At 44.1% G+C, this 26,529-nt stretch overlaps 1 protein-coding gene across 1 annotated transcript in view; it reads right to left on the reverse strand.

Moving 5' to 3' along the window:
* The window catches only part of DCDC2 (doublecortin domain containing 2), a 127,556-nt gene that overhangs the window by 65,648 nt on the left and 35,379 nt on the right, over nucleotides 1-26,529 (reverse strand). The window contains exons 4-7 of the mRNA XM_075062015.1: nucleotides 20,940-21,016; nucleotides 20,696-20,827; nucleotides 14,230-14,376; nucleotides 12,018-12,072 (exon numbers count right to left, since the gene is read on the reverse strand). Of these exons, the coding sequence (XP_074918116.1) occupies nucleotides 12,018-12,072; nucleotides 14,230-14,376; nucleotides 20,696-20,827; nucleotides 20,940-21,016 (411 nt within the window). The remainder of the gene's footprint in view (nucleotides 1-12,017; nucleotides 12,073-14,229; nucleotides 14,377-20,695; nucleotides 20,828-20,939; nucleotides 21,017-26,529) is intronic.

Genomic DNA, 26,529 nt, shown 5'->3' on the forward strand with positions numbered 1-26,529 from the left:
CAGAGAGAGATAATGAAACTGCGTAGCCCAAAGAGAACAGTTATCCTTATGAAAATGATGATGGGAAATGTTTAAAACTTGTATGCTATGGAAGGAATGTCATTTCCTTAGGACATGTGCATGGTAGATTGAGAAGGGGTAAAAGAAATGCAAAGACACATTGCTACTTGATATAAAGATCCTATTAGGCTCAAAAAAGAGCGCAATAGGATCGGTTCTTTAGATCTTCTGTGGCTTTGTAAGCGCCGAGTTGAAAAGGAAAGAAATTCAAAATCTTGTCTTGTGGTGGATGAAAGATGATGGGGTCCCTTTTAAGACAGAGTCTCTGAGCTTGCGATGGCTTTGAATCCTAAAAGCCAGCCTGTTTATGCAGAATTACTAACTGATAAATGGAAGGTGAGAACTGCAGCTACAAAAGAAATTGCCTAAATAAAAGACTGGTATAACAACCTCTTAAGAGATTTGATGTAATGTTAGGTTAATTCTTAAACATTGAAATAATATGTAATGTTTATGTCACTACACGCCTGTAACAACGAGAGTGTGTAGATTTTTGAATAAAATCCTTGAAGGTCTATTGGAATGATGCTTTCTCAGCATGCCTGTCGATAACCTAATTAGCTTAACAGAGCAGGGAAAAACATTACAAACTTGGTCTGCTATAGAAGCAAGAAAAACTTGAGTAACACCACCTCAGAATTGAATAACTAACAAACAGGGAGAGAATTTCCATAACCCTTAAAAAAGTAGAACCAATTAAAGCTGGCTGCCTATAGAACAAAAACTGCAGGCCTCATCATCAAGGTTTTGTAAATAGAAAGGAATTGTTTAAGAAGTAATCAATGCCACCTCTACGAAAGGTGTAAAAAGTTATTTTTGTCTTTTAGAAAATCAGAAATAGCTAAACGAGCACAGAAAACGAAAACATAATCAATGAAAGTAAAAAACTACTGCAATAGCTATGGAATGTACTGAAAGCAGAGATTTAGAAAATAGATGTATTGGGTAAAGCAGAAATATTAAGGTTTGTGATGCATCCTGTTAAATGCTAAGAAATCATGGGTGATACTATCAATATAGATAATGCTCCTGTCGTCAGTCGCTGCGACCAAATTTGTTAAGTGAAGAAGTATTGTTGCTTAAAAACACACCAACGGCTCTGGAAGGCAAAGATTAGGAAGGTAGCCATTCCCGATTGCTACTGGGATCTTTCTGGCGCTTGGACCGTCCAGGTGGGCTGTGGAGGCGGAAACTATTGGACCCAGAGGGTGTACAAGTGGACTTTCAAGAAGTGGGTTATGCTCTCCATGCTGGTGCTCCAAAGCCCTGTAATAAAGGCCATCTCACAGAAGCCTTATAATGAAATAAAATTAATGAATGAGACAAAAGTAATGTAGAAGTGATATGTGGATGGTTACATTCTTGGGGGTTAAATATGTGCGTAGCAACCACAGAAGACAAATGTACATGTAATATAAGTACGGTAGTTACCGATAACACATTTGACTTTGCACACAACACAACAAAAGAAAGTCGTCAGCTTACGTAGTCACTGATTAGCTGAGTTCGTCTATCATCCGGCATTTGAAGGGAAACAGTTTCCAATATCGTAAAAAGGTAAAAAGGTAACATAGTGTCCAGAAAAAAAAAATGTGGAAAACTGACCCTTCATCATTAATACACCAATGGGCATGTTAGAAATTGGCACTGCAGAAACATAACAGTACCATTGTATAACATTTTCTGGGATGTTCCAAACTTAACTAGATCTAATTGTTCTGAACCCTAATTGTTTTTGATTTTAAATTGTATGTGGTTAAGTGAATATGTTTAAAATTGCGGGTGTATAAACAAATGTAAATGCAAAGCGTAAGCACAGGGCCAATCCACCTCCCAGGTTTTCTATACGTGACTAAATAAGAAGGTGACCTGCGATTAAGAATTCTTATGTCAAAAGGGGATACTTAGAGCAGATTTATATATGTCCCATAAGAATTAAAGTAATAAATTGATTTTTCATCCTGCTAGCACCTTTTAAATAGCAGAAGATAGGACCCTCTGGACTAATAAGATTCTGTTTCCATCAGGCAGTAGAATTGGGCCTCAACTTTTCTTTTAAGATTCGATAGTAAGAGACATGGATTTCATGTGTTCTAGTTAAGAAGTTAGAGAAACTATTGAACGGCCGTGGCTCTCAGTGTAATTTGTCTTGGTATAATTGTAAACTTAGCAAGGTTTAATTCTGCAATGCTTTTTTCCTCGAATAAAAACTGTTTGTATTCTCAATATGTTTGTGTGATATGTAAAGAATTATGCACGCAGGAAAAGATAAGGTGTGAAGGCCATTGTGATAATGGAGTCAAGGAAAGTGTAAAGAGAGCTTAAAGAAATCCAAGGAATCATGAGCACTGCTTATCTGACGGGGGCTGTTAAACTGGCTGGCATCTCAGAGTGGACCTGCTTCGCATAAGTAAAAGCAGGGAAGAATCCGTGGCACCTTAGTAGCTAACGCACGGTTTTGGAGCATGAAGCTTTCCGGTGGGTGAATACCCACTCGTCATAGCATCGCAGTGTAAGAATGCACACCCCATCGCGAACAATCACAACCTCAGACCATTGCAGAGGCCATTGTCTCATAAGAGACGTAGAGGAACAGCCTGCAATACCTTATCAAGCTATCGTTCTCCGTAAGGGTTGCCAGGAAGCAAGACGATCAAAGCTAAACAGGCCAAGGAAGCGAGCGAGCTAGTGCTGCCTTCTGGTGGACATAAAACCATGACTGCGGTTTCCTCAGTGAGGTTGGTTCAGAACAAAGCTCTGTCCTCAACTGCATGTCCCGTGGCGCTGTTCCTCGGTTTCGGGTGTCTTAAGCTGGGAGTCCACAATGAAATCTTTATCAGCAGCAAGTTGGATAGCTCAGACCTTATTAGTTCTCAATGGAGGGTCTGCAGTCACATCCCAGCCACTCTCACGTGGCGGTGCCTGTCTGGTATCCCACTGCATTCTCAGACCTCACTGAAGACGTGTCCGTTAACAAATACGGAAAGTAATGACACCTGGGCAAGAGCGCTATGGCAGTCTATTGAACTCATTTGGGGGAAGTAATAATAACGACAGCGTCAAAAGGCTCTCTGAGTGTAAAGCAGTAGTAAAAATAAGGCAAATAAAACTGAGAAGTTGAAGAGCCCTGCCAAAGAACAGGGACGATCGGACAGGTGGCCTCAACACTGTCAGGCTCATTGGACATACAGTGCTTGATGGCAAAGGAGGGACTTGCTTCCCTGGAAACAATATGTGTGTTTATACTGAGATACCAGATGAGGGAATAGATGCTGTAGCCACTGCGAACATATGTCGCTCAGATGAGAGCCAATTCTTTTATGGAAGAGTGCCTAAGTAACTGTTTCAATTTCTCTGGCATATCGACTGGTTTGGTTCAGGGATGCCCTGACTATCCTGGTTGGAATCTAATAATTTTGTTATGGTTCAGTTTAGTCTCCTTTTGCTCCAAAATCGTGTAAGGCATGCACCCAGGGTGATGCCCACCAAAAAGTAGTGCTAATAGTGATGATTTTGAATATGTGCTGATGCTGATGAACAAAGAGATAAGAACGGTTAATATGTGGAATCCAGTAAAATGTGTCATGGCGTGAGCTTGACTAAAGGAGGGACTGTGAAAGCGAGAAAATGATATATTGTAAAAAGGAATGGATAAAGAAAGTGTATGTACTTTAAGCAGAAATAAGAAAGGTGTGAAATACAGGTGCAGGAAAGAAACATTAGCATAAAAGCAAGGTGTTAATGCGAACATTACAGCAAGATGGTAAAGTTGTAAGTTGCAATAAGATATGCATGCCTAGCCTCCAGGTCAACTTATCAAAGATGCTGCTCTCTTGTTATCTGTACGTGCTGGCCTTTTATTTGTATACAATAAATAGTTTGTGTCTGCCATGGTGGCTCGACATATCTGGGTGTATTAGCAAGCGCTGTGCTAAATAAAACAACGTGGTCTGACACACTGTGAGTCCTGAGTCTAACTGTTGACATTATTTAGCTACATTATATATTGGCATATCCAAGTTAGTCTGTCTTTATAAATTGGGTGGAGTGCTGTGAATGCGGCATAGCAGATACATTTGGTATAGTTGTGACTTTGAATCTGGAAATAATAATGGCAAGTACATTGAAATCTGATGACTGCTGATTGCCACCAGACGTGGTAATCAAAATTTTATCCGGAATCTGGCCCTGAGGTTCAGGAAACCAATGATGTTGTACTCCACTAAGATCACATTAATCTGAAGGAGAAGTTGTTGTTACTTATATTTGCTCACTTTGTGGGTTTGGTTAGAATACTGATCGTTCTTCTTGAGTGTTCTTCGCTTGTCCCTTCTCTTTGGAGGCGGAGAGATGTCAACCGTATGTCTCCGTGTCATGGAGCCAAACAGTCGATTAGAAGCGGCGCGCACAGATCATTTCCTAAGAAACAATACCTTCGAATTTTCAATTGTAATATATAGGACACAGTGTCTTTACGTTCACTGTAAGCTACCTAGTCTCAGTTATACAGACACAAAAGTATACAACTATATTTCGTACCTACCAGTGCTTGACCAGATGCTAATCTAAATATATCGAAGAACCATAACTGTTATCAGCCTGTTGTCAACTCAAAAGAAAACAGTCTGATTCATTTAACTCAAGTAATGCTGTGCCTTCCCCTGTAGGAAATCAGGCATGTCTGCTTGATACACTAGAATTCTTCGTGTGAATTAATACAGGCATGATGCCATAATCAAAGTCATTGGATGTTCATAACCAACTCGCAACCTCGCACACTCATGATACAGAGACAAACCAAACGGACGTCTACGTCAACCTTTAAGGTAGCTCTGCGAGTTGTTGCCATGATCAAATTCCAGTTAGGTGTGCGCCCTGGCCACGCGTGACCGTTCGGTAGCGGACAGATTTCCCCATCTAGCACTACTCGTGGGCGTCGGCAGGGCCGCGCGCCCCGTGGAGTGCGCGCATGCGTGCCGACACACCGACGAGCACACAGCACCGCCTGCTGCGTTCTTCTTGCGGCGACCCTGAAGAGGGAAGAGGGCGGGTTGGGAAAGGAAATGCAGCAACACAGCGCAAAGAACAAAACAAGGCAAAGGGTGAGTAACGTTTTTTTTCTCAATGTGCGTGTCATATCCATTACATTAGGTGATTTCCAAAGTCCTTACGTGCAGGGGGTCGAGTGAATTTGGGGAAGACGCAACGGTTGCTCAGCAGAGGCTGCAGCATCTCTTGACTGGAACCAGAGCATATGCGAGGACAGACGACAGACACGGAGACACACAGCCCCGATAAGATCTCGTGGAGGACATAGAGTCAGCAATGGCCGGCAGATAAGCTGACAGCTGGTAGAAATGCCTGGTGAGGGGCTCGCGAGCACGATCGCAGCAACGATTATAATAGCACGTCATCACAGATGAGAATCTCGAGAGGAACGGCGGTAGCTTACCTTGGTTGCACTGGCGGCAGTGGGCGCTGTACAAAAATGAGTTTGTCCGCGCCATAAATGAGAGCGGCTACCAACACGTCAGGTGAGTGCGATGGTTGTCCCATCGACGCCTTGAGCGGCGGTCAACACTCGCAACGGCCCCGAAACCCTCCACCTGGAGGAAAGCCTGGGTGTCGGTCGACAACGGCCTCCTTGTCCTTTGTGAACAAGGTACGGTGGACACCAACATAAGAGCCTGAGGCGAAGACTCTACTGGGCCGAGGTATGGTTTACCGTGGAAAGCTGGCTCAAGATAGGTATACAGCAGCGCGCAGGGCGCTACGGTCGAACGGAAGGAGCTAAGTCGGTTAACCACCGCGGGAAGTCAGTTGGGCGGCGGCGGCGCTACTTAAGGTGATACGCTGCAACCCTTCACGAACCCCGAAGACCATAGAGTGTGAGAAGCACAGAACAACTCAGCCTTAGCCTGATGGAAGGTAGAGATGGGGCTGCCACAAGTGACCTCGACGATGACACCGCAGGCTTCTGCGGTTCAGTCCAGAGGGTAGTCAAAATAGAGGGGAGCGAGACTCCAGGACGCTACGCATTCTAACGGCTCGCACCTGTAAGGAGAACAACGCTTACCCACTGGCAGCCGTAGTTGACCAAGATTGGAAGCTTCCGGCTATCCGAAGTCACGTAGCAGACCAACGATGAGGTGAAGAGATGCAGTCAGGCGGGGCGAAGTCTGCCGATCCTGGAGGTGAGGTACTGGGTGGATGGTGCAGGTAACTCGCGCATACGGACGTATTGACAGGCGAGCCCGTGCGTATAGTGCAGCTGCCACACCCGCAGTGATCGGATGAGTGCGCGCCCTGCCCTCGAGTGTGAGCAAGGACACAATGCCGGGGGACGGTGCAGCATAAAGGTGTTGCCCTTCATGGTACTGAGGACATGCGATCGACGATGCTCCCGGGGGAGAGACTTTGAAGGAAAGGACAAGAACCCCGCCCGCGGCACATTTCATGTTACTCAGGCGGTAAATGAAACAGGGCCATATGTGGGGCAAAAATCCCCTTCTGGCAACAGAAGCATCACATATCAGGCAGGGCAAGCACCAATGAGACAGGAAAGACCTGCTGATGAAGCGCCAAGGATGAAGAGGCTACCAGAGGTATATTCGGTGGGTATGCAAAAGTCCCAGATAGTGATGGCCTCCTGGCAAAAGGAGGAGGATCCATGTCTCCCAGGTGGTCGCTATTGTAGTAATGGCCGTGTGCTGGCGTACAACACTGAGACGCACGGCCGTCGGCAGCTGCTGGCTGGAAAAGCAATCATCGGACACTGACCCGGCGCAGACTGCTCTCATCTTTTGGACATTTGATGGAACGCCAGCTCCTGAGAAAGACAGGGTCTTAAGCTCAGAAGCGTTACTGAGTGTGAGCACCCGAGCGAGAGATGACGCACCCGCCCGTCAGGGAAAGTGAAGTGGCTTGGGCGCGGATGAGAAGCAGCATCTCTGCCCACACCTCGCAGGGAGAGTTAGCCACATCTCGAGGAAGAGCTAGCGGTGCTCACGACGGACACTGTAGACACGTGACCATTGGGCCCCTGTCCGGGCGGTACGCCGATTGAGCCAGACTGGGAGTGAAGAGGCAAGAGCGTAGCCTGTTTTGGTTAGCAACTTAGCCGGCAGCATGGGGACCGGGAGACGGGAGACATGTGTCGAGCCGAGGTCGTTGGACAGTTTGCAGACATCGGATGATCGGTCCATCACCTGAAACCAGGCTGTGATAAGAAGATCCGGCTAGCTCGGAGTCCAGGATAGCCCCGTAGGAAAGTCTAACCTCTGCGTGGGAAAACCAGAGTGGGATGTTCCATAGTGCATATCTAGGCCTAGACCATGTGAATAGGTTCTTGACGATGCCCGTGAGTGTGTGTCTGGAGTCTCTCATAAGCATCGTCCAGATACGGAAATGCGTTATGCACGTCGGCGGAGGTGGGTGGCGACTTCGGCACACTTGGTAAATGCTGTGGGGCTGTAGAAAGGCAATACAGCTCAGGACGGTAACTGAAGTACTAATGTTGGTAGAAAGCAGAGGTATCCTGTGCGGAGGGGGAGATGCAAGGTGAGTAGCGTCCTTCATATCGAGCGCAGCATACCAGTCTCCAGGATCTAAGGACAGGGGATTAATGGTTCCCAGGGATAGATCACCTGTGGAACTCTTAACCTTATGCATAAAAATGGTGAAGTCCTCGTAGGTCTAGGAGAGGTCTGAGACCTCCAATACGGTCCAGGGATTAGGGAATAAGGGGGTAATGTGCCCCCTTCATCCATCGGGCGTCTGCACCTCTTAGAGGAATGCCCGAGAGGAGTCCCCTGGAGAGGGACAGCGCTGAACACAATTGAGGTGGTACCCCATACTCCACATGTGTAGGTAAGCGTAACTGAGGTTAACTGACAGCAAGAGGAAGTAGGTAGTGGGGATCCCGGTTGTTAATCGGTACACCGCCCTCAGGCGCCCTTCAAAGTTTTGTCTTTGGGTCCGCCGGTCGGATTGCCGAGGGGCCTCGCATCTTGGCCCTTTAGGTGGTCTGATGGTCGTCTGCGACCAGCCTCAGCACCGCTGTCTGCCAAAGTCCTATCTGTGGCTATGGCACAGAGTGGGGGTGTTGGGCTGGGACGGGAAGGCCGTGCAGGTAGGTCGTCGGCGGATGCAGCGCTGAGATGGAAGAGCGACGTTAAGGACCTGTTGCCGTTCAGGCTTGCAGCCTGGGGTTCGATTTCACCGCAAGAGGCTTTACAACAAATGTAAGGTCGTGGAAAGGCCAGACGGTTGAAAACCTGAGCCATGATGATGTCTCCTCGGGTCTGGTATACGAGGCCTGGGAGAACTCGTGGCGCCTTTTCCCTCCTCCAAGAGGCGAATGACTCTTGGTGGGAAATTTGATGGAGAAGCTCCATAAATTTAGTTCACTGGTATCACCATGGTGTATGATTATGGGGCTAGCAGGGGCTTATGATTGCCATGCAGGGCTTATAAGGCCTTCGCAGATATACCTTGCGGTCTGAGTAGCGGTTCATTCGCTAGCCCCTTCAGTTCGGTCTGGCCGCTGTTGGCCATGCCGTTCCTTTTTCTTTAACCAACTGAATGACTAGTGAGCAGGGAGAAGGATGGACGACAAGTAGTTTTACCTCCATAGATTGGTGCATTTCGCGCTGGATGGTCCGAATAAACGGGATAGGGCCCCTTTGTGGGGCAACACGACGAATTGAGTCGCACAGCCGGGTCCCCTACCTGGGGACCTCCTCCAGAGCGTCCGTAGTTCAGTGTACCTTCATAGAGTCCTGAATGGGCCTCAGGTGGTTGGTAGGCACACAGATGCGGTCCTGAGCATAAGCTGGTCCGGGTGGAAGACACTGATGCGTGTCCGGATGGCATGATGCTGCTGAAAAGCCATGCGGCAGAGTCGACTTACCAGACTGTGCCAACTCGCACCTGCGACCGGTACGCGCGAAAGCGCGGACGGTACCTGAAGAGATCCGGACGCTGGACAGATCAGTGCAGGAAGGTACGCAGGAATCTGAGGTTGGGAGCGGCTACGGGTCACAGTGTCCTGCAGAGTGCTTGGGAGCTCAGAGCAGGCGAGATTGATCAGAGTCGGTGAACGGGCACCGACCTGTGCGGCGAGTGCGACGGTGCCGAGGAGAACAGCATCGGGACTGCAAGTTGGCGTCGGGAGTTGGCAGCGCCCGACGGGCTTGCAGCGCTGGGCGGTACCGGTGATCATGAAAGGTGCCGCTTCTGTCTGTCGCTGTACGAGGATGGTGCGTTATCAGCGGCTGCCAAGAGACTGTATGACCCGCACCGGAGTGCCGGGGGTTCAGCGAAGCATCAACGCTGTATTAGGATGAGATCCCTCGCCGTGGAATGTATCGCTTGGAGGAATGGTAAGCTGTAAGCTCGGACCACGTGGGACGGGGAGCTGCAGGTCACGCGGATTCGACAGCTCATGTGGGCCGGGATGACGGTGCTGACGTCAGCATGTGCCTCAGCCGAGGTTCGGGTCGCACAACCGGGCAGCATCTTACTTGGACGAGCTCTCTGGCGTGCGGCTGCAGTTGGCACGGAAGAAGCAGGAGCAGGAATGCTCAACCACAAGTGTGCGGGAGCTGTCGGTCACTGGCAGAGGAGTCGTGGGCTTCCTCAACTCAAGAGAGACGGGGAGTGGTGGCTGAGTCGACTTCTGGTGCCAGTGAAGGCCTGGTGGCGGTGGGGTCCGGAGCCGAGGAGGTACTTTTGCTCACGCGAGTAGCAGGCGTCGGTGCAGAAGGTGGAGGGGAAATGAAAAGTGCCGCTTCATTTTGTTTCAGCCTTAAACGCCTGCAAATGGGCACTTAGCTGTGAGATGCGATCCTCCGAGGCACTGTAAACAGGAGTGTGTGGATCTCCTGTCAGCAACGGCTTTGAGTCGCGCAAAGCATGGTTCTAAGAATCGGTGAGCCGGGCATCGGGCTCCAGCACCGGGTTGCGGGAAGGGGCCTACTCCCCGAACCCGCGAGCTATTTATTAAACAACTATGCTAGTAAAGAAAAAACGCATAAGTATATTATATTAATATATATAGATAAAAGATTATACAACTATAAACTATATACACAAGAACTATGAGTAGCTAGGGAAGCGGAGGTCAGCTAAGCTGCGCTCCACTGTTCCAACGACTGACATGGACGATAAGAAGGAACTGAAGGGCGGCTGGGTCGGCAGGGGTATATATGCGGCACCATAGCAGCGCCACTCCAGGGGGCGCCCTGCCGACCCACCGAGTGTTGCTAGGGTAAAAACCTTCCGACGAACGTGCACGCGGCGCGCGCACACCTAACTGGAATGGATATGAGCAAGCACTCGAAGAAGAACTACAATTGTATGTTGTTCTCCTAAGTATCAACAGCAGATGGCAGAGGCACTGGCAGATATCTGGCATTCGCACTGATGTTCTTCATTGTAGACACCCTGAAAGAGGCAAGACACCCTGCTGCTTCTGAATCACTTCCCCATTTTGCATCTAAAAACTGAGCAGTGGATCTGGACCCATGTCTCTTTATGGAGACTTATTATGGCAAATTCAGAAGACATATTTGAAAGTCATCTTTGAAGGAAGGCAAAATGGTACAATAATACATATTAAAAGGATATCTAGAAGCTGATTTTCATAGGAGCCCAGTCCGTCACAGCTCCCACTGACTTCATTTGGAGTTGTGTCAACCTAATCATTTTCTCTAATTAAGCAGCATGCACTTTTTCTCTTTAATTGACCACATTTAAATTTAACACAACCTTTAGCTTGAAAAAAATGTGACTGCCACATGTTTTTTCCTTAGTTTAAACCAGTTCACAGTAATTTTTATAAAATTTGTATCATAAATATGTATGCAGCGTAGATTACATATCTCGGACACATATAATGCTATTTAGTTAAATCACAAATGACAAGTAAATTCCACTTGGTACTTTCACTGAGTGCAGCTGTTTGAACAATTCAAACTACTTAAATCTTGAACACTAGAGGGCCCTGTAATTCTACAAAGTGCCAACGTGAGCAGAATAGACAAGGACAACCCGCTTTTCCCCCTCTGCTGAAGTTGAGAGGAAATACCTATCTTTAAACAAAGGTCTTAGGACTGACTTCACTACAATAACCTTTGCTTTAACAAAATCCTGTACATATTTTCTTTGTGTTCCGTTAGTTGTTTTTTTTTGCAGGGGAAGGGGAGTTCTTGGGGCAGTGGGGTGGGTGGGACAGACTACAGAGTATATTCTTATAGACTGTGGGCCTGATTTTTCCACTCCCTTCAACTTCTGTGGTCATTTACCTCTGTGCACAGTGAATGCAAGCAGAGAATAAAATACTACCATTCTGATCTGGCAGCATTTTATACCCACTCTGCACAGGTGTGTAGGTCAGACTAGGTGATCATGATGGTCCCTTCGGGGCGTAAAGTCTATGAGTCTGATGTGTAAATGGCTTACAGGGTGTAAGGCAGTAGAGAATCAGGCTGTGAAGGATTCCTAGAGCATAGGATAGGCAACTCTTTTACAGCCTGATTCAAAGCCCATTGAAGACCATGAAAAGACTCCCACTGTCTTCACTGGCCTTCGTATGAAGTCTTGATTGTGTACTTTCCTTAGTTGAATAAACGGAATTAAAAAAGAGTCAAAACTTACAAGGATAGTTTACCAGAAGTATGAGATATCTCAAAGGAACAGTTGGTCTCTGGCTGGGTTTCAGAGATGTTATACAAAATAAAGAGACCATTAGGGCAACAATATTTTCTGATATTTCTTTTGTCTAATTGACATGTGAATAGTTCCATATTCTTCAAGCAGTGATAAACATACCACCAGGTGGCTCTGGGTTTTATCATCACACGTTTAATTGAAACCCAAAGGACAGTGACTTTCCATCTGTTGGAATTAAGCAGAGTTAGCAGCAAAAATCTTTTATTTTTACATTTGCTACTTACACTCCCTTTAGATTTTCGGGATCCCACAACAGGAGGCAGTGAAGAGGCTTTGGAACTGCAGAAACAAATAATACCTTAGGAGTCTGAACACAGTCTATAATGTAAATGCTATATGTGCCTCTATTATAATAAACAATGGTTTGTTTTCCTAACCATAGCAATGTAGTTAATTATTTTATCCAATCTACTATTGTACTAAGAAATCCCACTGATACTGAAGTCAAATTCCTATTTACCAGGTTGCATTTAAATGCCTAATCCTTGTCTTATGCAAATAAATATATTGTAATTCCCATAATGTATACTTCAGTGGTTCTCAACCAGGGGTACGAGTAGCCCTGGGGGTATGCAGAGATCTTCTAGGGGGTATATCAACTTATCTAGATATTTGCCTAGTTTTACAACAGGCTACATAAAAAGTACTAGCAAAGTCAGTACAGACTAAAATTTCATACAGACAATGGCTTGTTTATACTGCTCTATTTACTAAATGCTGAAATATAAGTACAATATTAATATTCCAATTGATTTATTTTATAATTATACAGTAAAACGAGAAAGTAAGCAATTTTTCAGTAATAGTGTACTGTGACACTTTTGTATTTTTATGTCTAATTTTGTAAGCAAGTAGTTTTTAAGTGAGGTGAAACTTGGGGGTAGACAAGACAAATCAGACTCCTGAAAGGGGTACAGTAGTCTTGAAAGGTCGAGAATCACTGGTATATTTTATATACTGAAAAATGTGAGGAGGTATTCTGTTCATCTGTGCAAGATCCCCTCAGTGCCTATAATTCCAAGTATCTCCATTGACTTCAGTGGAGCAATGCCAATTTATACCAGCTGAGGATCTAGCTCAATATCCCTTAGGCTATATCTACACAGTGAGCTAAGGGTGCTATTCCCCTGCTCGTGTACACATACTTCCGCTAGCTCTTATTAGTGAGTATGTACTTGGCACAGCTCAGCAGTGCCGCCACTACCACTACGCATGCTACCATAACTACGCTGCTATTTATACTCACGCTAGCTCGATGAGAACTAGCACAACTGTATGTACACAAATGGGAAATCACACTCCTAGCTCGTAACATAGACATAACCTTAGGTTATGCTTTGCATTACTTTTCCGTTCGTGCCTTAAAAATGTTTTTCCCAGAATACTTTGCGTTACTAATTCTAGCTGTATACAGTTCACAAAAGTCAGTATGTATTGCACTGGAGTTAATCTGCAAAATAGGAGACAAATTTTGATCTCACATCAGTTTCTCACTGGCACATCTCCACTGATCTCAGTGGAAATATTCACCAGAGAAAGTGAGAGAATTGGGCCCAAATTTTTCTAAAGAATTTAAAAGATTGGTCCAATTTTTAAATTACAGTGATCCATCAAATACCCATTATGAGCTCAATCTTACAAACATTACCAGTGTAGAGCTTATTACTATGCATAGTCCCATGGAACTCCATGGGACTACTAATGGTAGTTTTGCACCAAGCCCCACAGTGTTCATATGATTAGTCCCTAAAAGAATACTCATGTGACAAGGGGCATTGTCTGGTCCCTGGTGAACAAATGGTTAACTCCAGCTCAGCTCCCTTTTCTCCTTGCACAGGTAGTCAGGGGAAGGGCTGGAAGAGTGTGTAACTGGGAAACAGAGTGTGTGTGGTGGGGAGGGGGGGGAAGAATACCTTTAAGGAAGGTCACACTCCACACCTGGGTCATAGAACTGGCTTACAGCACCTTTTGAAAGAATGCATGCTCCACACACCATACAAAATATAGTGGGCCTCAGCCACGATAAATCAGCATAGTTCCACTGAAAACCATAGAGCTATGTGGATTAACACCAGTAGAGGAAAAATTTGGATGGGGAGGGCTGAGCCAGGGAATCTCTCTCACGGTGTTCATGTTGTGGTACATAATCTCTCACTTTAATGGTACTTTTATGAGAGAAATACATCCTCCCTTCCTCTCAGTTTCCTTCCTCTCTCTGGTAATATTCTTTGTCCCCTTTTCTTTCTTTTGGGCATCAACACAGGTTTTTCAAAAAATATAAATACAGATCTGCTTCTGTGTTACATTTTGTGTGTCTCAAATAATGATTTTGTGTTTTATTGGGTTTGGTTTGTAAACACAATGACTAACACACAAGGACATGAGTAGTATGAAAATACACACACACACACACACACGTGTATAAAGAAAGCTTACCCCTGAGGTCTTCTTATTGTAGACTTGCTAAACAGTAGATCACCATAAGGCAACTTCTTAAACTTGTCTCTGCCCACTGCAACATAGAACTGCCCATTCTCCAGATCTGACCCACTCTGAACAAGTTTTCCATCTAAAGTATAAAGCCTGGCAAAACATTAATTGCAGTTTCAATTAGATTTCCTAAGTGTATTGAAAAGCTGGAGTAACCTATCCACTTAAAAATCATGACTGATTCTTTTCGTCCTTAATTTACTGGACTTCAAAAGCAGAGCTATAACAGTTGTCATACAAATATCACTATACCCCCAAAGAATCAAATACAAGGGAAGAAATATCAAACTAACCATCTACATCACAACTTGGATCAAGCCACATGGTACTTGGGTTCCAAGCAGGTGAACAGAGAAATCTAATTTGGGATTGATCTCTCATTGTCATGGGTGAACTGTGTCAGCTAATGAAACAAGAACTATTGGGAGACAGATAGACCCTCTATCCAGTAACTGGAATAAGTGTAAGAATTACTGGATTTCTGTACTCACAGAAACTTTATTCTCTAGAGCTACATGTGATCTGTTCCATTGGCTCTCAACCTTTTTCATTCTAGGACCCTCTTTTCCATATCAAGATTCACTTTCCATCCAGCTTTATGGAAAAGGCAGGTAGATCATTACCCCAAGATTCAGAACCCATCTTCTATTCATTTCAAGTGTGAACATAATTATGCATAGTACTTTTATTCACACAGGGTATCTATGCTGGATTGGGCTTTTTTTGTTGTGGTGGGTATTGTTAATATATTATCAGGTCACTTTTACATTATAGTAGCGTTTCTCAAACTGGGGCCACCTGGAGATCCCCAAGGGTGCGCCGGGGGTTCCCAGGCTCCGTTGATCAACTCCTCCCCCTCTCTCCTAGTGCTTCCTGAATGCTAAAGTCTGGAGGCACAGTAGAGCTAAGGTAGGTTTCCTTCCTGCCCTGGCAGGGGGTCTCTGTGCACTGCCCACTACCCAAGAGCCAACTCCACAGCTCTCATTGGCCGGGAACCTCCTGAGCCCCCCGCCTAGGAACTGCTGCCAGAGAGATGTGTCAGTTACTTTCTGGAGCTGCCTGAGGTCCCAGAGTCCCTCCCGGGGTCCACAGCCTGCACCCCAACCCCCTACACTAGCTTGGTGAAAGTGAGTGAGGGTGGGGGAGAGCGAGTGATGGGGGGGATAGAGTGAGTGGGGCCGGGGCATTGGAGAAGGGGCAGGGAAGGGGCATGGCCTCGGAGGAGGGCAGGGCAAGGACTGCATGGGGGATTTTGGGGGGTCCCCAAAAAATTTTAAATCAAAATGGCAGTCCTTGGGTTGCTAAAGTTTGAGAACAGCTGCTTTATAGCAAGGAACAGTATGCATAAAACAATTAAAATACCAAAAGCTAATGTCTGTGTTGTACCAGAGGGATCTTTACCATAATAATCTCGGTATACAGAGTAACAGACTATTGTGTGTACACATGCATTGACTGAGGGTGAAGGAAGAAACGTGTTGCTTGGGGATTTCTATTTCTCTTCTGTCAGAATCACCTCATTTCCAAATCTCTGATTTTATACAAGAAAGATCACAAGGGGGTGGAGGGAATCCCTCTATACTGAACCGGTTCTACCCTGTGCAGCATGTTCCACAACTCAACAACAGGAGCACGTTTACATAAGTAAATTTAACATTCAAACATCTGTATTTAAGAAGCCTTCTAGAGAGTGTGTGCATGTTATCCACAAAGTGCACGTACAGCAAATGAATGCACACAATATTGACACAAATATTAATTTTTCAACAAGTCCACCTCAACAAGCTTTTTTCCCAAGTGATATATACAAGATGACAGAGCTGAGCTAAGTCAGAAAATTCTGTATTTTATAAAAGAGAAAAAGCTACTTTTCCCCACAATTCGTTTTACACTAACTTCCAATGGTCAGTATTAGTCAGATGAATCCATTGCCCTTTGAGGCCAGACATACACTTGGTTTAATCTTGCATGAAATAAAATAAAAAAAGCACAATTTGCAAAAACACTCTGACATATTTTTGTAACCCATAATTCATCATTAATCCCCCCAGATGTGGAAATTCCTCAGTTTTCTAGGCGCAACAAATTGTATACCAACATAGGCAACGTTTTTGGTCTTATTTTATATATTAACATCAATCTCAGCTTTTAAACTTTGCTGTTTCCTCGCATATCTAGTATGTCATCCCAAATGCACTTCCACTACTACAAAGTATACTTAGTGGTTATTTTTTAAATACAAACATTTCATGGTAATGGCAGCACTTGAAAAAACACTTATGCTTCATTGTCACATAAAAGCCACCCACCGGTAATGATGAAACAACATTAATGAGCAAATAAGCCCACAAAGACAAGGAAACCTAAAATCAATAAGGAAACTCATTTCTGAATTCACCTCATTGTGTTTGTTAGACCACATATTGCTTGGAGAACCCTGGAAAACAGGAAAATTGATGTAGTTTAGGAAATAGAATTCTGCCATCTAAATGTCAATGGGTGTGGGTATGGGTGTATTAAATAGATTTTTAACTTTGTCTAACGTATACTTTTCTGCTTTAAATGCCTTATTTGTTGTTCTTCTTCAATGTTGTCAGCCTAATGAACCACCTGAAAACCTTAACAACAAATATCTGGCAGCCTCTAGCTAAGTTTCTCACGAATAATAATAAAGCCTAATAATTTAATTAAACATAATCAGCTGTTTAAAGTGAAAACAATAACAACAATGCATTTAACAAAGGAACTTTATTAAAAAAATTATTACAGACCTGCCAAGTATCACATATGTTGTGTGATATTCATGCCTACAGCTTTTTCCCCATCCACCCAGTCATACCTGCCCACAGCCTAGCTGGTTTCTCATGTATCCCTGTTAGGCATCAGAGATGCCCCTGCAGTGATACCTTCTAGGGGAGGCTGTGGCGGCTACTCTGCAAGGAGCCTCACTCTCTGCTACCCTTCCTGCATCTGAGCCAGAAATGGGGAGCGAGTAGCAGAGGTGGTGGCAGGGACACAACGTGAAAGGCTGGTGCCTAGGCTCCTTGCCTTCCACAACCTTACTCACCCGTCAAGTTGCTTCAGGCTCTCAATTACCACCTCGCTCTTCCCTCACCTTGCCTAGACACACCCCACATCATCACAACTCCCCCAACCAACTCACCCGTCCTGGTATACACCCCCCCATGCCACACCTCCCCCTCACCTCCAGGCACCCTCTACCTCCCCACCACATACCCCTCAGGCATAGGCGATGCATGGGGTGGCATGGGGGGAGGGTCAAGTGGTCCTCTCCCAGATTTTTGCTTGGCGTGCTGAGTGGAGAGAAAGGGGCTGTGTCCTTTTCCCGCTGTGTCCTTTTCCCTCAGCATGCTTGGCCCCTGTCCCTGGCAGCGGGCCCAGGTAGGGAGCAGAGGAGGCAGGCCCAGCCACTTCCCACACTCACCACTCTAGGTCACTGCTCTGTACAGCATGGCAGAAGCCTGCAAAAGCTCGGCTGGGGAGATGACGGCAATGGGCCACACCCCCTGCCTGGGCCCGGCTGCTGGTGACAAGGGCAGAATGTGCCAGGCGGCAGGCGCAGCAGGAGAGGGATAGAGTCATCTCCCCTTCTGTAGGTAACTCTGCTGTGTTAGGCAGAGCATGGTGACCCCAGGTTGGGCTCAGGGCAGCAGGGGTTTCTGGGCAAGGGAGACACATGGGGAGGTCCTGTGTCCTCCCCCTTAGATTGTGTTCCTCCCTCCAGCATTAGGAGGCACAAGTCGTCTATATCAGGGACCTGGCAATATCTGATTCAAGGTACTGCAGATAGGCTCCCATCTACCTCGCTCATAAATTCCCCTCCTTCTACTGCTCTACATGTATTTGCTTGTAATTCCCCATCCTTCCTGCACCTGCCCCCACTCTTGGGGAGCTTGGCAGGGAGAATCAGTGACTTGATAAATGTCATGCATGAAACCACAAAACTTGGCAGCTATGTTTTTAATGATGTGGAAAAGAAAAACACCACACATAGTGTCATTCTCGTAATTCTGTTTTTTCTTGTTTAATAAGAAGTTTTATCTTTCTGGCATCAGTGGTCTCACAGGATGACAACATAGTGACTATAAACCACAGCAATTAATTTGTAACTTATTAAGGAACAATGATCACTTTACTAACTTATTTAATATGTACTCCTAGCATTTTAAGGAACAGAATATGAAAACTAGGTTAATAGGAAACCAGAAAAGGAAAACACTGAATGGTTCAAATGCCATGCATAGACGCCAACTCCGTGGGTGCTGAGCACCCACCAGCAGCCCCCCCATCAGCTCTTCCACACCCCACCCCAGCGCCTCCTGCCCACCGACAGGCCCTGCAGATCAGCACCTCCCCCTCCCTCCCACCTTCCGTGATCAGCCGTTCTGCAATGTGCAGGTTTTGGGCAGGAGGGGAGAGGAGTGAGGACACAGCATGCTCAGGGGAGGGGGCAGAACTGGGCAGAAAGAGGCGGGGCAGGAGTGGAGCGGGGGTGCGAAGAGGGAAGGTGGGGGTGGGACCTTGAGGGAAGGGGTGGGGTGGGGCCTAGGGCAGAGCCGGGGGTCCAGCATCCTCTGGCACTTTGGAAAGTCAGCACTTGTGATGTCATGTGTTATTTGGTGATAAAAATGCACAAAACACTGAACTGCAACCATAGTTACCTACAGAATAATGTATACCTTTCTGTATATAAATTGGTTATTTGTTATACCAAGTAGTGACATCAAACTATGAGAACAAACCTCTAATGGTTTATTAATTTAAAAACAATCTGGAGGTGGAAACAAAGGGCCAGATCCTCAGCTGGTAAAAAGTGACATCATTTCACTGGAGCTATAATTTATACCTGGTGACGATCTGATCAAGAGAGTTGTCATGTATATTTACATTTATTTTACTGTATATAACATCTTGGATGTCCCAAAAAAACATGGTGTTTTGTGAGTCTAGTGATGTTGATAGAAACCTGGGGCTGGGGATGAGGGAACTGGATGGAAGCTAGCTAGCAGACTGAAGTTACACAGCAGGGGAGATTTTTTCATCTCTTATTATTTGGGGGGAATTTCTCTTTTTGTGATACAGTTTTACAACCCGAGGGTCTTACTGACTCCTACCTGCTCCAGAATAGCTTAGTAAGCATCAGTTGGAAAGAGTGCTTCACTGGTACAGGGCTGTAACCTTTTCTCTTAGATGTAGACCTTACCTAAGTTAACCATGCCTTTCCCATCTGCAAAGTGGATTATTGTAATGTGCCCTATATGGGGATGTACTGGAAGGCCACAAAGTTTGTTAGTGCAGGATTTGGCAGCCTGCTTACTTCAATGTTTCCCACAGAGAGCACATTTAATCTGTGCTCAAGGACTTGAACTGGCTCGCAAATAATTTCCAAGTACAATTAAAGGGTCTAATTTTAAGCTTTAAAGCCCTAAATCACCCACCGGGGCATCTAAGCACACCCACGTACTGTCTGGCGGATGATCATCCACCAAATGCCACTGACAAGCTGCGTCATTCAGAGGAGTTGCTCTCGAAATGCCGCCGATTTTCGGTGGTATTTCAACTGTGACACCTCTGGATGACGCTGCTTGTCAGCGGCATTTCGGTGGTGACACCTATTGACGTTGCCGCTTGGCAGAATTTTGGCAGATGCTTGTCTGCTGTCACAGTCCTCTGTGGTTCATCGTCTGGCACCCGCCAGACGAAAAAGGTTGGGGACCACTAGCCTAAATGATTTGGGACCTACCTACCTACCTGAGAGATCATCTCTCCTCTAATCAATACTGTGGCAACTGAGATGAGCTGAGATGCTTGTATAACTTTGGAACCAGCTTCCCACCTTGGTCTGACAGTGAATGAGCTGGTCGACTTTCTGAGCATACTGCAGGGCCCAAGTCATCAGAAAATGGTGGGCTGTGGATAGAGCTGGTTGAAAGAAATTAGATGGGCCAGTTTCCCATTGAAAAATGCTGGGTTTTTATAATTGAAATATTTTGTGGGAACATGTCCATTTTGATAAAACACTTCAAGACAAAAGTCAAAATGTTTCATTTCAATAATGTTAAAACATTATATTTTGACTTTGTTTTTATTTTGTTACATTAAATATTAATGTTAATGTTGTATTGTCCTTATATATTATATTTAAAATTATACGTCAAAACTATAAAGCCATAATAAAATATTTCAACTGTACTGAATCAACTTTTTTGGAACTTTCATTTAAGTGGAAATGCAACATTTCAGATTTTCATTCTGATTAGGAATATTTTTTTTCAAGATGTCAGAATTTCCTGTGGAACAGAAATTCCGTCCCCAACCAGCTCTATTTATAGAGGTTTAGAGATGTGTCAATATGTAAAGTATATGTTATAAATATACAACTTCCCCATACCTGTGCACAGCTCCACTTCGGAGGGTTACTTTTTCTGTCACCATTTCAAGAACATGATCCCATTGATTTAGTGTTTTTCTAGGGATGAAGAGGCGCACTGCTGGATTTATAAGATCTCCATTAGCAATCAGACTGGAAGAATAAAGGAAAGTTATATAACGTGTAGTTGTGTTTAAATAAAACTCAATAGAAACAAGAAAAAGACGATGGTGGATTACCTCCCCTAACTGAAAATCCTACTTACAAAATAGTGCATGGCTCTTGAAGTGGTTTTCGAAACCGTGCTGACACATTGATTTTACTGTGGGTAACTGGTTTCACCTGGAATGACAAAAGTATTAAGTCATTTATTCTATCTTATCTTACGACAGGACTTTTTAAAAAATGTATTTCGTTTTATTTTTACCTCACTCCTCTTTTTCCAGCAGTAAGTTTAACTTCACACTACTGCAATCTGGCACTAAGTACTCTCCGGGGTACAACAGCATACTATAATGGCAGGGGCCCTTCTTGGGGGAATTATATTAGGTTATAAAATTTGGACCGTGACCTTTTGCCTTCATAAAGACCTTCCTTCCCACCCCCTTATAAAGCTTTCCTCTCTCCTTCCCAATATGCAGGAGTTATGTTGACATAAACATACACTGCCACAAAACCTGCACTGACGTTCAGAGCTCAGCAGATGCCATTACTGACTTGCCAGTAAGTGCTGTTGAGTCACACAAGGGTCAACTCCCAAACTTCACCCCTGACTTCTGACAGTGTTTCTGTCTTAGTTCTCATAGTTCATGCCTACTGGTTCGGAAAGTCAAACTTGCAGCTTCAATTCAGTACAATAGCTAAATGCCTCTAGGCCTTAGAGTTTAATAAATATTTTGCTCTTATACAGCCCTTTTCATCCAGCTCTTTTCATTATCAAAGCACTTTACAAAAGAGGGTAAGTACGAGCCTCATTTTACAGATGGGAAAGGCACACAAAGGTTAAAAAACTCACTCAGGTAGAAGTTTGTGGCATTCAAAATAGAACACGGGCTGACTGATCCCCAGACATTGGCATTAATCACTAGACCATACTGCCTCCCTTTTTAATAAACACTGTGTTCAGAGTGCTCAGTAGTCATGACATTAATATTTAATAGAAAGTTATCCAATGCTATCAAGCTAGGCTTCCATAGGGCATTCATCACATTCTTTCAAATTTTCAAGTAAAAAAAATAAACAAACATCTTCTTCCCCCCAAAAAACTAAGGGGAAGACATTCAATCTACTACAATTCACAAATCATTGAGCCAAGTGGGCTGACAAGATCCCAAACAAACATCCAAAAATAAAGGAAAATGTATTTACAATTTCAAAATACCCCAAGAAAGGGTCACAGGTTTGAAGGATTCAACACACCGTACTCACAAATAGAAACATGCTTTGAAATACTTATATAGTTAGCGCAAGTTACATGCCCAATCGTAGGATGAAAAATGGCCCATGCTTTAGTCCCTTATAAGCTTTATCAGTCCTCGTCCACACATAAAAGTTGCATCAACTTAATTAATAAGCTTTATTTCAACTTGGGGGAAACTACCATTTATATCTTCAAACGGCTTTACAAACAAACAAATTAATTCAACCTGAAAGCACCCTGTAAGTATTATCATCTACCTTGTACAGAATGGAAAACTGACAAAGAGGTTAAGGGACCTACCAGATAGTCACAAATTTTAGGGTCAGGAGAGATTATGATGACCATCTAGTCTGATGTCTTGCATAACACAGGCCAGATAACCTCATCCAGTTATCCCTGCATCAAGACAATATTTAGAATAATTGAATCATAGAACTGTAAGGGACCTCAAGAGGTCAAGTCCCCTGCACTCAAGGCAAGACTAAGTATTATCTAGATCATCCCTGACAGGTGTTTGTATAACCTGCTCTTAAAAATCCCCAATGATGGAGATTCCACAACCTCCCTAGGCAATTTATTCCAGTGCTTAACCACTCTGACAGTTAGGAAGTTTTTCCTAAAGTCTATCCTAAACCACCCTTGCTACAATTTAAGCCCATTGCTTCTTGTCCTATCCTCAGAGGTTACGAAGAACAATTCTTCTCTGTCCTCCTTTTAACAGCCTTTTATGTCCTTGAAAACTGTTATGTCCCCTCTCAGTCTTCTCTTCTCCAAACTAAACAAACCCAGTTTTTTCAATCTTCCCTCACAGGTCATGTTTTCTAGACCTTTAATCATTTTTGTTGCTCATCTCTGGACTTTCTCCAATTTGTCCACATCTTTCCTGAAATGTGCACCCAGAACTGGACACAATACCCCAGTTGAGGCCTAATCAGAGCAGAGAAGAATTACTTCTCGTGTCTTGCTTACATCCCAGAATGATGTTTGCTTTTTTTTGCACAGTGTTACACATCATAATTTAGCTTGTGATCCACTATGATCCCCAGATCCCTTTCCACAGTACTCCTTCCAAGGCACATTTCCTGTTTTGTAGGTGCAACTGATTGTTCCTTCCTAAGAGAAGTACTTGCATTTGTCCTTATTGAATTTCATCCTATTTACTTCAGACTATTTCTCCAGTTTGTCCAGGTCATTTTGAATTTTAATCCTTTGCAACCCCTCCCAGCATGGTATCATCCGCAACCTTTATAAGTGTACTCTCTATGCCATTATCTAAATCACTGATGATGATATTGAACAGAACCGGACCCAGGTCCGATCCCTGCGGGACCCCACTTGTTATGCCCTTCCACCATGACTGTGAACCACTAATAACTACTCTCTGGGAATGATTTCCCAACCAGCTATGCACCCACCTTATTGTAGCTCCATCTAGGTTGCATTTCCCTAGTTTGTTTATGAGAAGGCCATGTGAGACAGTATCAAAAGCCTTACTAAAATCAAGATATACCACATCCACCACTTCTCCCCTATCCACAAGACTTGTTACCCTATCAAAGAAAGCCATCACGTTGGTTTGACACGATTTGTTCTTGACAAATCCACGCTGACTGTTACTTATCACCTCATTATCTTCTAGGTGTTTGCAAATTGATTTCTTAATTATTTGCTCCATTATCTTTCTGGGTACAGAAGTTAAGCTGATTGGTCTGTAATTCCCCGGGTTGTTCTTATTTCCCTTTTTATAGATGGGCACTATATTTGCCACCTTCCAGTCTTCTGGAATGTCTCCCGTCGTCCATCTCTTCCACGACTTTTCAAAGATAATTGCTAATGGCTCAGATATCTCCTCAGTCAGCTCCTTGAGTTTTCTAGGATGCACTGCATCAGACCCTGGTGACTTGAAGACATCTAACTTGTTTAAGTAATTTTTTACTTATTCTTTCCCTATTTTACATTCTGAATCTACCTCATTTTCACTGGCATTCAGTATGTTAAACATCTAATCGCCACCAACCTTCTTGGTGAAAATCAAAACAAAGAAAGTCATTAAGCACCTCTGCCATTACCACATTTTCTGTTATTGTCTTTCCCCCCACATTGAGTACTGGGCCTACCCTGTCCTTGGTCTTCCTCTTGCTTCTGATGTATTTGCAGAATGTTTTCTTGTTACCCTTTATGTCCCTAGCTAGTTTGATCTCGTTTTGTGCCTTGGCCTAATTTTATCCCTACATGTTTGTGTTATTTGTTTATATTCACTCTTTGTAATTTGACCGAGTTTCCACTTTTTGTAGAACTCTTTTTTGGGTTTTAGATCATTGAAGATCTCCTGGTTAAGCCACGGTGGTCTCTTTCCATACTTTCTATCTTTCCTACACAGTGGAATAGTTTGATCTTGTGCCCTTAATATGTCTCTTTGAAAAACTGCCAACTGTCTTCAATTGTTTTTCCCCTTAGACTTGCTTCCGATTGGATTTTGCCTACCAACTCCCTGAGTTTACTAAAGTCTGCCTTCTTGAAATCCATTGTCTTTATTGTGCTGTTCTCCCTTCTACCATTCCTTAGAATCATGAACTCTAACATTTCATGATTACGTTTACCCAAGTTGCCTTCCACTTTCAAATTCTCAACCAGTTCCTCCTTATTTGTCAAATCAAATCTAGAACACCCTCCCCTCTAATTTTCTGGTTTATCTACCGCATATCTTTTAGAAAGATATCCGGTATTGATTTAAAGACTTCCAGAGATGGAGAATCCACCACATAGCTAGGTAAATTGTTCCAATGGCTAGTTACCCCGACTTTAAAATGTGCATTGTTTTTACTGAGTTTCTCTAGCTTCACCTTCTAGTCATTGGCTCTTGTTATGTATTTGTCTGCTAAATTAAAGATCCTTCTCTATCAGAAATGTTCTCCTCTCATAAGTATTTAAAAAACGTGATCAAGTCACCTCTTAACCTTCTCTTGGATAAACTAGAATAAGCTATTTTGTCTCTCTCAGTAAGGCAGGTTTTCCAAAGTGGAATACCGGAGACAGTATTCCAGAAATGGTCTTATTAAGGCAGTATACATTATACATCTCCCTGTTTCTACTTGATATTCCCCTTAGATATCCAAAGATCATACTTGCTCTCTTCAGGACCGGCTCCAGGTTTTCTGCCAGCCCAAGCAGCATGCAAAAAAAAAAAAAAAAGCCACGGCAGCGCGACCGCGCTGCTCCACTCGTCAACGCCAATTCAGCAGCTAGTCCTTCGCTCAGAAAGGGAGTGAGGGACTTGATGACGACGACCCGGACCTGCCACCCCAATAGCAGTGGAAGGGCCACCCCTTGGAATTGGCCACCCCAAGCACCTGCTTCTTTAGCTGGTGCCTGGAGCCGGCCCTGGCTCTCTTAATCACCACATCACACTGTTGAATTCGTTAAAGGTGAATAAATGGGCTCAAGTCAAAGGTTTTAACATGATCCTGTAACTGTCCAACACGAAGCAGTTTTAAACAAGGTTCTGGGTTTGGTATACAGAGACTTCAGTACCATGGCAAACATACTGTTAAAAATCTTGTAACCCTTTATTAAAAATACAAAAAAGAAGGAAAAACAGTTATAGCACTTGAAATGTTAAGTAAGGTTTTCATTTAAGCATCCCTCATTCCCTATCACTTTAACTGTAGAGAGCCTTTAAAAGGGGGGGGGAGGGAGACCTTGTTTGACAGTCTATCCGATAATATTAAAGATGGTAATAACTGTCCTTTTGGGGAGAAGAGAAGCAGTTAGTTGAAATGGGCTGGAGCTGTTGTTAAAGTCCGATCCCATTTCCTAAAAGGCAAAACAAGACACCTACAAGAGGGTAGAGAAAAGAAGAGTAAAGATAAAAAATCCAGCTTCTGTCTCTGATGTTGACTCTCACTTGGAATCTCACTTCTGGAGAAAACCTGGCATGGCAGACGGTCTTATTAGCCACTTCTCAGACCTGGCAAATTGTAACAGCATCAACTCATTTACAGTATTGCTTTTAGCTGCCTCTTTCTATTTACAAAAAGAACGAAGAGTACTTGTGGCACCTTAGAGACTAACAAATTTATTTGGGCATAGGCTTTCGTGGGCTAAAGCCCACTTCATCAGAGGCATGCACGAGACTAATCAATTAAGGTGGGCTATTATCAGCAGGAGAACTCATTAGAGTTGGTATGGCAACTCTCATTTTTTCATGTTCTCTGGATATAGATAGATAGATAGATAGATAGATAGATAGATATCTTCCTACTGTATTTTCCACTGCATGCAGCTGATGAAATGGGTTTTATCCCACAAAAGCTTATGCCTGAATATATTTGTTAGTCTCTAAGGTGACACAAGTACTCCTCCTTTTTGCTGATACAAACTAACATGGCTACTACTCTGAAATCTTTCTATTCACAGGCTTAAAGCAAGTTGTGAA

This window comes from Chelonoidis abingdonii, chromosome 2, assembly GCF_003597395.2.
Source record: "Chelonoidis abingdonii isolate Lonesome George chromosome 2, CheloAbing_2.0, whole genome shotgun sequence".
In the NCBI taxonomy this organism is placed as follows: domain Eukaryota; kingdom Metazoa; phylum Chordata; order Testudines; family Testudinidae; genus Chelonoidis; species Chelonoidis abingdonii.